Source organism: Oncorhynchus keta, chromosome 16 (assembly GCF_023373465.1).
Source record: "Oncorhynchus keta strain PuntledgeMale-10-30-2019 chromosome 16, Oket_V2, whole genome shotgun sequence".
NCBI lineage: Eukaryota > Metazoa > Chordata > Actinopteri > Salmoniformes > Salmonidae > Oncorhynchus > Oncorhynchus keta.
In genome coordinates this window covers 17,716,144-17,727,425 of record NC_068436.1, presented here as the reverse complement: position 1 = coordinate 17,727,425, position 11,282 = coordinate 17,716,144, and the positions used below count along the sequence as shown (strand labels likewise).

General features: G+C 43.2%; 1 protein-coding gene and 1 long non-coding RNA gene across 4 annotated transcripts in view; one reads left to right on the top strand and one right to left on the bottom strand.

Annotated features, from left to right (window-relative positions):
* Positions 1-11,282, top strand: part of LOC127907998 (uncharacterized) — a 49,065-nt gene that overhangs the window by 23,955 nt on the left and 13,828 nt on the right. The window contains exon 4 of one of the 2 annotated variants that reach the window (XR_008065854.1): positions 8,646-8,729. The exons of the other annotated variant lie outside the window; for it this stretch is intronic. This is a non-coding gene — a long non-coding RNA (uncharacterized LOC127907998). The remainder of the gene's footprint in view (positions 1-8,645; positions 8,730-11,282) is intronic. 2 annotated transcript variants of the gene reach the window in all.
* The window catches only part of LOC127907996 (C-type lectin domain family 6 member A-like), a 90,521-nt gene that overhangs the window by 78,499 nt on the left and 740 nt on the right, over positions 1-11,282 (bottom strand). The window contains exon 3 of one of the 2 annotated variants that reach the window (XM_052464913.1): positions 10,786-11,256. The exons of the other annotated variant lie outside the window; for it this stretch is intronic. Within the exon in view, the coding sequence (XP_052320873.1) occupies positions 10,949-11,256 (308 nt within the window). The 3' untranslated portion in view covers positions 10,786-10,948. Of the gene's footprint in view, positions 1-10,785; positions 11,257-11,282 lie in introns of those variants that run through there. 2 annotated transcript variants of the gene reach the window in all.

The following is an 11,282-nucleotide window of genomic DNA, read 5'->3' as shown; positions in this document are numbered from 1 at the left end:
TAAAATTAATTGGGATCCTATTAATTGACATATACATTACATATATCCTGACTGAGTTTACAGCACCCCCAGCCTTCAAATGGAGAACACATTATGGATCTCACTCTGTGACTGGAGGTGTAGGGGGAAGTTGTCCCTAAACTCTAATCTTGGGTCAGTTTTGCATTTCCACCACAAATGGTTAAGGTTGGGATCGGGGGAGGGATTGCTGATCATATACCTAGGGGAAACTTCCCCCCAGAGTTTGACTGGCCACCACCATTGTTTTATCCCCTCATTTATCTTCACACAATACCCCATAATGACAAAGCAAAAACAGGTTTTCAGAAATGTTTGCAGGACATACAGAAAAACCTATTGTTGACTTTCAAATGAATCATTAGACATAGTTTAACCCCAAAGTAACACTAAGACATGGCTATGAAATAGAGTTGAGGCCAAAGAGTAACGAGTATGCTGTCCAACCAGAGAGAGAAGAGGAACCTGTGGCTGTCAGAGTGAGATGGGAGGGAGAACAGTAGCAGGGTTAGTAGTTTCCTGTGTCTGTGAGGTCAGAGTGAGATAGGAGGGAGAACAGCAGCAGGGTTAGTAGTTTCCTGTGTCTGTGAGGTCAGAGTGAGATGGGAGGGAGAACAGCAGCAGGGTTAGTAGTTTCCTGTGTCTGTGAGGTCAGAGTGAGATGGGAGGGAGAACAGCAGCAGGGTTAGTAGTTTCTCCTGTGTCTGTGAGGTCAGAGTGAGATGGGAGGGAGAACAGTAGCAGGGTTAGTAGTTTCCTGTGTCTGTGAGGTCAGAGTGAGATGGGAGGGAGAACAGCAGCAGGGTTAGTAGTTTCCTGTGTCTGTGAGGTCAGAGTGAGATAGGAGGGAGAACAGCAGCAGGGTTAGTAGTTTCCTGTGTCTGTGAGGTCAGAGTGAGATGGGAGGGAGAACAGTAGCAGGGTTAGTAGTTTCCTGTGTCTGTGAGGTCAGAGTGAGATGGGAGGGAGAACAGCAGCAGGGTTAGTAGTTTCTCCTGTGTCTGTGAGGTCAGAGTGAGATGGGAGGGAGAACAGCAGCAGGGTTAGTAGTTTCCTGTGTCTGTGAGGTCAGAGTGAGATGGGAGGGAGAACAGCAGCAGGGTTAGTAGTTTCTCCTGTGTCTGTGAGGTCAGAGTGAGATGGGAGGGAGAACAGCAGCAGGGTTAGTAGTTTCTCCTGTGTCTGTGAGGTCAGAGTGAGATAGGAGGGAGAACAGCAGCAGGGTTAGTAGTTTCCTGTGTCTGTGAGGTCAGAGTGAGATGGGAGGGAGAACAGCAGCAGGGTTAGTAGTTTATCCTGTGTCTGTGAGGTCAGAGTGAGATGGGAGGGAGAACAGCAGCAGGGTTAGTAGTTTCCTGTGTCTGTGAGGTCAGAGTGAGATGGGAGGGAGAACAGCAGCAGGGTTAGTAGTTTCTCCTGTGTCTGTGAGGTCAGAGTGAGATAGGAGGGAGAACAGCAGCAGGGTTAGTAGTTTCTCCTGTGTCTGTGAGGTCAGAGTGAGATGGGAGGGAGAACAGCAGCAGGGTTAGTAGTTTCCTGTGTCTGTGAGGTCAGAGTGAGATGGGAGGGAGAACAGCAGCAGGGTTAGTAGTTTCTCCTGTGTCTGTGAGGTCAGAGTGAGATAGGAGGGAGAACAGCAGCAGGGTTAGTAGTTTCCTGTGTCTGTGAAGTCAGAGCTCAGAACTAATCAATCTATCAACTACAATGAGGAGAGAACAGTCTCATTCAAGACCGACTATATTGTAGTTGAGTTGCACGCATCAACAAATGGGCATCAGATTACTGTACAACATGATGCTATTAACTGATGTGTTAAACACCAATCCAGACATTGTGAGATCTGGCAGGCGACTTCAATGTAGTCAACCTGGAACGTGGACAATGTCCTGAGTGGGGTTGGAGGAGAGAGAGGGCAAGACTTGGTAATGAAGGAAGCTCTCAGCAGCCATCATGTCAACTAGCAGAGACAACAGAGGTCATAGGGTGGCAGTGAACTGTCATAACATCTACTGTCCATCCACAGGTTAACTGTCATAACATCTACTGTCCATCCACAGATTAACTGTCATAACATCTACTGTCCATCCACAGATTAACTGTCATAACATCTACTGTCTATCCACAGATTAACTGTCATAACATCTACTGTCCATCCACAGATTAACTGTCATAACATCCACTGTCTATCCACAGATTAACTGTCATAACCTCTACTGTCTATCCAGAGATTAACTGTCATAACCTCTACTGTCTATCCACAGATTAACTGTCATAACATCTACTGTCTATCCACGGATTAACTGTCATAACATCTACTGTCTATCCACAGGTTAACTGTCATAACATCCACTGTCTATCCAGAGATTAACTGTCATAACATCTACTGTCTATCCAGAGATTAACTGTCATAACATCTACTGTCTATCCAGAGATTAACTGTCATAACATCTACTGTCTATCCAGAGATTAACTGTCATAATAGCTACTGTCTATCCACAGGTTAACTGTCATAACATCCACTGTCTATCCAGAGATTAACTGTCATAACATCTACTGTCTATCCAGAGATTAACTGTCATAATAGCTACTGTCTATCCACAGGTTAACTGTCATAATATCTAATGTCTATCCACAGGTTAACTGTCATATAATCTACTGTCTATCCACAGCATAACATCTACTGTCTTCCATGTGTCACAGGGGATTGTTTGTTCATATGCATGAGGCAAGAACTGCTCTGGTGGAGGTAGGGATAATGCAGAAATACTTTCAGACATCCTCAGACATCAAATGTTCTGTTTAATTTCTTTTATAAAAAACACTTGTTCTCAGTTGAAGCTGACATTTATCTCAAGGAGTAGCATCTCAAAATCTCACCTGGCCTTTGTATGCTATTTCATGGTATGGCCTGGTATTTTCTCACAGGCTTTAAAGGGATGATTTTGACTGTGTATAGTTAATTACGGGCATTTTGTAATCCAAATAGTCAAGGTCCTGCATTAACAATTGTTATTTATCTCCTCTTGGTGGGCGTATGAAGCTGGTTGGATTGTTTGATAAATCACACCTTTCTAGGCATACAAACATTCCAAATCCTGTTCTTAATGCTAAAAATATGTATAAAAAATATGGGGTTAAACACATGTAAAATAATATATATATATATTTATTTCCTGATATTTTTTATATCTCTCAGATAGGAGAGACATTTCAGAAGAAACTTCCTTCTGCTATTTCTTTGGACTGTCTGTTGTTCCATGAAGTGAATCTGTTATTCATTGTGTTTGTATGTGCTAATAGAAGTTAGCCTCCCCCTGGAATAAACAGGGCTTAGACTCTGATGGGTTAAGTAGTATTGATAAATGAGGCCTCAAGGACCTTCCTCTGTTGATACAGTCCTGTCTGCTGTCTGTCCAGTTTTTAGAATTGGTTGAGATGTAGTACCAGCCTTCAAAAACATCTCTTTCCCTCTGTAGCTATATCTTTAGTCAGGGTGTTGTAACTGGTCTGTAGCTGGTCTCTCTATTTAGTCAGGGTGTTGTAACTGGTCTATAGCTGGTCTCTCTCTTTAGTTAGGTTGTTGTAATTGGTCTATAGCTGGTCTCTCTCTTTAGTTAGGTTGTTGTAATTGGTCTATAGCTGGTCTCTCTATTTAGTCAGGTTGTTGTAATTGGTCTCTAGCTCGTCTCTCTCTTTAGTTAGGTTGTTGTAATTGGTCTGTAGCTGGTCTCTCTCTTTAGTTTGGTTGTTTTAACTTGTCTGTAGCTGGTCTCTCTCTTTAGTCAGAAAATTTTGTAGTTTGGATGGAGATTTCAGAATTTTTGGTGGTCTTCCTAAGCCAGGATTCAGACATGGCTAGAACATCCGGGTTGGCAGAGTGTGCTAAAGCAGTGTTTTACTCAAACTTAGGGAGGAGGCTTCTAATGTTAACATGCATGAAACCAAGGCTATTACGGTTACATAAGTCATCAAAAGAGACCGCCTGGGGAAAAGCCAGGCACTGCAGGGCCTGGATTCCCCTCTACATCACCAGAGGAACAGAGGAGGAGTACGATAAGGGTACGGCTAAAAGCTATGAGAATTGGCCGTCTAGAACGTCTGGAACAGAGAGTAAAAGGAGGTTTCTGGGGGCGATGAAATAGCTTCAAGGTATAATGTACAGACAAAGGTATGGTAGGATGTGAATACAGTGGAGGTAAACCTAGGTATTGAGTGATGATGAGAGAGATATTGTCTCTAGAAACATCATTGAAACCAGGTGATGTCATCGCATGTGTGGGTGGTGGAACTAAAAGGTTGGATAAGGTATAATGAGCAGGACTAGAGGCTCTACAGTGAAATAAGCCAATAAACACCAGAACCAGAACAGCAATGGACAAGGCATATTGACATTAAGGAGAGGCATGTTTAGTCAAGTGATCATAAGGGTCCAGTCCAGTGAGTAGTGAGGTTGATTGGGGTAACGGCGATTCAGACAGCTAGCCGGGCCATCGGTAGCAAGCTAGCATAGGATGGAGGTCTGTTTTTAGCCACCTCATGCGTTTCAGTCGGTAGATTATTGGGGTTCCGTGTCGCGACGGAGGGGCCAGTTGGATAACTCCCTCTGGCAGATAACGCCGGTAGTCCAGTCTTGAAGGCTAGGTGGGGCTCCGCATCAGCAGTAAAACGATTCCGGATAGGTGATTGTAGCCCAGGGGTGGCTGATGGAACTCTTCAGCTGGCTAGCTCCGGAATAATTTATGTTTGCTCCGGAATCGACGTAAGCCAATAGACACACGGATAGCAGCAAGCTAGCTGCAAGATCCAGGTGTAAATGTCCAGAATTTTCGGTTGAAATCCGGGGATATGGAGAGAAAAATAGGTCCGGTATGATCTGGTCTGAGTCGCGTTGTACAAAACTGCCGATAGCTTTTCAAGCTAAAGGATAGCTGATGGCCACCAACTGTGGTTAGCTGAATGCTAATGTTAGCCAGTAAACTGGCTAGCTTCTGGTTAGCTTCTGGTTAGCTTCTGGCTAGCTTCTGGTTAGCTTCTGGTTAGCTTCTGGCTATCTTCTGGCCAGTTTCTGGACAGTTTCTGGTTAGCTTCTGGCTAGCTTCTATTGTGAATTTCAGATTTGAGGTAAATACATTTTTATTTTTTTTAAATTGGTGAGGCGGGTTGCAGGAGAGTGTTTTGAAGTTGATTTTTTGCAAAAGAAAATATATAAAAGATATGCGAAGAAAGACGCAAATATATATATACAGTTGAGTAGTCATCCATCTTAACTACTCTTAACTAACTGTATGATTACCTTTCTAACTACATTTACATTACATTTAAGTCATTTAGCAGACGCTCTTATCCAGAGCGACTTACAAATTGGTGCATACACCTTAAGACATCCAGTGGAACAGCCACTTTACAATAGTGCATCTAAATCTTTTTAGGGGGGGGGGGTGAGAAGGATTACTTACCCTATCCTAGGTATTCCTTGAAGAGGTGGGGTTTCAGGTGTCTCCTGAAGGTGGTGATTGACTCCGCTGTCCTGGCGTCGTGAGGGAGTTTGTTCCACCATTGGGGGGCCAGAGCAGCGAACAGTTTTGACTGGGCTGAGCGGGAACTGTACTTCCTCAGTGGTAGGGAGGCGAGCTGACTCCTAATGGTAATATCTACTGTAATGATTACCTTTCTAACTGACTCCTAATGGTAATATCTACTGTATGATTCTAACTGTACTGACTTGTAGTCAGATTAAATCAACATTTATTTGTCACATACGCATGGTTAGCTGATGTTAATGCGAGCATAGCGAAATGCTTGTGCTTCTAGTTCCGACAATGCAGTAATAACCAACGAGTAATCTAAACTAACAATTCCAAAACTACTACCTTATACACACAAGTGTAAAGGGATAAAGAATATGTACATAAAGATATATAAATGAGTGATGGTACAGAACAGCATAGGCAAGATGCAGTAGATGGTATCGAGTACAGTATATACATATGAGATGAGTAATATAGGGTATGTAAACAAAGTGGCATAGTTTAAAGTGGCTAGTAATACCTGTATTGCATAAAGATGCAGTAGATGATATAGAGTACAGTATATACATATACATATGAGATGAGTAATGTAGGGTATGTAAACATTATATTAAGTAGCATTGTTATATAGTTTTACATCAATTTCCGTTATTAAAGTGGCTGGAGTTGAGTCAGTGTGTTGGCAGCAGCCACTCAATATTAGTGGTGTCTGTTTAACAGTCTGAAGGCTTTGAAATAGAAGCTGTTTTTCAGTCTCTTGGTCCCTGCTTTGATGCTCCTGTACTGACCTCGCCTTCTGGACGATAGCGGGGTGAACAGGCAGTGGCTCGGGTGGTTGTTGTCCTTGATGATCTTTATGGCCTTCCTGTGACATCGGGTGGTGTCCTGGAGGGCAAGTAGTTTGCCCCCGGTGATGCGTTGTGCAGACCACACTACCCTCTGGAGAGCCTTATGGTTGTGGGCGGAGCAGTTGCCGTATCAGGCGGTGATACAGCCCAACAGTATGCTCTCGATTGTGCATCTGTAGAAGTTTGTGAGGGCTTTTGGTGACAAGCCAAATTTCTTCTGCCTCCTGAGGTTGAAGAGGCGCTGCTGCGCCTTCTTCACGACGCTGTCTGTGTGAGTGGACCAATTCAGTTTGTCCGTGATGTGTACGCCGAGGAACTTAAAACGTACTACCCTCTCCACTACTGTCCCGTTGGTGTGGATAGGGGGGTGCTCCCTCTGCTGTTTCCTGAAGTCCACAATCATCTCCTTTGTTTTGTTGACGTTGAGTGTGAGCTTATTTTCCTGACACCACACTCCGAAGGCCCTCACCTCCTCCCTGTAGGCCATCTCGTTTGTTGTTGGTAATCAAGCCAACCACTGTATTGTCGTCCACAAACTTGATGATTGAGTTGGAGGCGTGCATGGCCACGCAGTCGTGGGTGAACAAGGAGTACAGGAGAGGGCTCAGAACACATCCTTGTGGGGCTCCAGTGTTGAGGATCAGCGGGGTGGAGATGTTGTTACCTACCCTCACCATCTGGGGGCAGCCCGTCAGGAAGTCCAGTACCCAGTTGCACAAGGCGGGGTCGAGACCCAGGGTCTTGAGCTTGATGATGAGTTTGGAGGGTACTATGGTGTTAAATGCTGAGCTGTAGTCGTTGAACAGCATTCCTCTCGATAAACAGCATATTCCTCTTGTCCAGATGGATTAGGGCAGTGTGCAGTGTGGTTGCGATTGCGTCGTCTGTGGACCTATTTGGGCTGTAAGCAAATTGGAGTGGGTCGAGGGTGTCAGGTAGGGTGGAGGTGATATGGTACTTGACTAGTCTCTCAAAGCACTTCATGATGACGGAAGTGGTGGTCGTTTAGCTCAGTTACCTTAGCTTTCTTGGGAACAGGGACAATGGTGGCCCTTTTTAAGCATGTGGGAACAGAAGACTGGGATGAGGATTTTGAGACGGTCTGTAATACCATTATTTCACCTCCTTGGTGAGTTCATCTCTAATTTTAACCACTAGGTGGAATCATCACTCAGGACCTTATCCAACTGAAGGGTTAAAGTTGATTTTGTGGGTCTTCTAAAGACCCCCACCATTGATTATGTTGTTACTAATTTGCTTTCATGCCATTGTACTTTTGCTCACTGTATAGCTGAATATTGAGGGCTCTGTCTGTGTCTAGCTCTCTGCCAAAACCCGCCGCCCAGCGTCTGTGAGGAAAGGTGAGAAAAGGGACTGAGGGTGATAGCGAGACAGAGAGAGACACTGTCTGTTTTTCTCTAAAACAAGGGCAGATTTGCATACTGCTGAGACAGGTTCTCAGAAACCTTGTGTTAAGAATAACTTTAGCTGCACATGCAGGTTTTGACATCAGAGATCGCACCATAAGGTCTGATCTCGGGTATATAAGATGCCGTCTTTCTTCTGTTCGGGGCAGAACCCAGGAGAGACATCAGTTGTATGTCTGATGTTTGATCTTTGACTTCTGTCTACGGCTGTATTCTAATTAAAATATCTCTATTTTATATATGCACATTTTAAGTATTCCTTATCTGTTAAGTAAATAACGGAGCCCAGAAAAGTGGAACCAACACTCTCTCTCTCTCTCTCTCTCTCTCTCTCTCTCTCTCTCTCTCTCTCTCTCTCTGATCACCAGGATTGCTTCTCTCTTCAGACAGGCTACAAACTGTAGTCAAGTTTTCTCCATCCCTTTTGAAAATGCTGCTCTGTTGTAGAGCAAAGGTTTACACATCGAGAAACATAGCCAGTATCTTCATACTCATTGATATTGATATAACCCATTGATATATAATTACTGTTTAGTTTACTTATAATTTATCACAGATTATATCTCACCTATCACAAAAAGCTTTGCCTGAATATGGCCTTTCTCTTTAGTCAGGTTGTTGTATCTGGTCTGAAACTGGTCTCTCTCTTCAGTCAGGTTGTTGTATCTGGTCTGTATCTGGTCTCTCTCTTCAGTCAGGTTGTTGTATCTGGTCTGTAACTGGTCTCTCTCTTTAGTCAGGTTGTTGTATCTGGTCTGTAGCTGGTCTCTCTCTTCAGTCAGGTTGTTGTATCTGGTCTGTAACTGGTCTCTCTCTTTAGTCAGGTTGTTGTATCTGGTCTGTAGCTGGTCTCTCTCTTCAGTCAGGTTGTTGTATCTGGTCTGTAGCTGGTCTCTCTCTTCAGTCAGGTTGTTGTATCTGGTCTGTAACTGGTCTCTCTCTTCAGTTGTGTTTGTCTTATAAAGGGACAAACTCTGGAACAAGTTGTTCCTTTTACCCTCAGAATCTGTGATTTCTCTGTTATCTACAAAGTATAAACACATAGTTACTAGGTAAAACACCAGGTAAATAGGCCTAATAACCTACACGTCTTACAACTAGGTGATAATCAATGAACTTGGACACAAACTCACAGTAGACAGACTGTGATCCCAGCCAGTAGAACACACAGCAGCCCCAGAAACACTGCAGCAACTAGAAAGGGTCTCTTCCCTGATCTATCAGGCTCTGTGGAAACAAACAAGAGACATTTACGTTGTTATTGTGTGTGTGTGTGTGTGTGTGTGTGTGTGTGTGTGTGTGTGTGTGTGTGTGTGTGTGTGTGTGTGTGTGTGTGTGTGTGTGTGTGTGTGTGTGTGTGTGTGTGTGTGTGTGTGTGTGTGTGTGTGTGTGTGTGTGTGTGTGTGTGTGTGTGTGTGTGTGTGTGTGTGTGTGTGTGTGTGTGTGTGTGTGTGTGCGTGTGTGTGTGAGAGATTGTTACAGTGGTTTTTGTTAAACCATTTTCTGCAGAACAATAAATCATTCCATGTCTCTACATGGTCATCTTGTCCAGAGTATATCTCAACACAGTCCTCCTGTCCAGGGAACCTGACTTGCTATTTGTGATGATGGACAGGACACTATCATACCAGGAAGATATAGATCATAGAGGGGAAGTGGAGAACAAAGACTAGCTGTTAACATATATTAAATATCATATGGAACAGCCCCAAGATAATTCAGGGAGTTTCCAGAACTCCTCCTTCCTTTCACCTTTCTGCTGATTTGGACCCTCTGTTTACTCCAAATATACATCAACATGTTCAGGAGGTCCAGTTACAAACATGGGTCATTATAATGTCCAGACCTAGATGTGACACTAAAACTGATTCATGTGTTTATTACCAGTACCTACAGGGTTTAAACCAGTGAGGATGAACATGATTGGTTGATAATTTTGAGTGACAGCTGGTTGAACCACTGAAAATACCCACTTCCCCTCCCTCTTTTGGGACCATATAGGGGAGCAGTCAAATAGAGCATTTGTTATTGTGCTTATATGTAAATTGACAACAAAGACTGACAGTCAGATATCATGGTTAATACCAATACCTACAGGGTTAATAACAGTCAGATATCATGGTTAATACCAGTACCTACAGGGTTAAACACAGTCAGATACCATGGTTAATACCAGTACCTACAGGGTTAAACACAGTCAGATACCATGGTTAATACCAGTACCTACAGGGTTACACACAGTCAGATATCATGGTTAATACCAGTCCCTACAGGGTTAAACACAGTCAGACACCATGGTTAATACCAGTACCTACAGGGTTACACACAGTCAGATATCATGGTTAATACCAGTACCTACAGGGTTAAACACAGTCAGATACCATGGTTAATACCAGTACCTACAGGGTTAAACACAGTCAGATACCATGGTTAATACCAGTACCTACAGGGTTACACACAGTCAGATATCATGGTTAATACCAGTACCTACAGGGTTAAACACAGTCAGATAGCATGGTTAATACCAGTACCTACAGGGTCAGATATCATGGTTAATACCAGTACCTACAGGGTTAATAACAGTCAGATATCATGGTTAATACCAGTACATACAGGGTTAAAACAGTCAGATATCATGGTTAATACCAGTACCTACAGGGTTAACAACAGTCAGATATCATGGTTAATACCAGTACCTACAGGGTTAAACACAGTCAGATATCATGGTTAATACCAGCACCTACAGGGTTGAAACAGTCAGATATCATGGTTAATACCAGTACCTACAGGGTTAACAACAGTCAGATATCATGGCTAATACCAGTACCTACAGGGTTAAAACAGTCAGATATCATGGTTAATACCAGTACCTACAGGGTTAAACACAGTCAGATATCATGGTTAATACCAGTACCTACAGGGTTAACAACAGTCAGATATCATGGTTAATACCAGTACCTACAGGGTTAAAAACTATAAGACATCACAGTTAGAACATCACAATACTAAATAATATACAGACATCTTTCATATTACAGTTAACTTTGTTGATTGCTGCCATCAGTGACAATAACCTGTATAGAACATTTTTGAATGGAGCCTTTATTGACAGATTAGTTATCATCTCTCACCTTGTGGTCAGTGGGGTACCGTCCACCCATTTCCAGGTCCCCTCAATAACAGAGTCAGTCAGACCAATCCAGACTCTCTTCTTGAGGTTGAAGAGAAATGTCTGTCGTTGAGAAAGATAAATATATACAGTAAATATATGTATGTACAGTATATGCATGATCAAATCTCTCTCTCTCTCTCTCTCTCTCTCTCTCTCCATCGAATCACCAGGTCTGCTCTCCTTCCAGGTTTTAGTCTCAGTAGACAGGAAGTACCAACTGGATTTTAACTTCTGCCAGCCCTCAGGACAGGTTTGTTCTTCAAGATGAAAACATGAATTTCCTTCAACT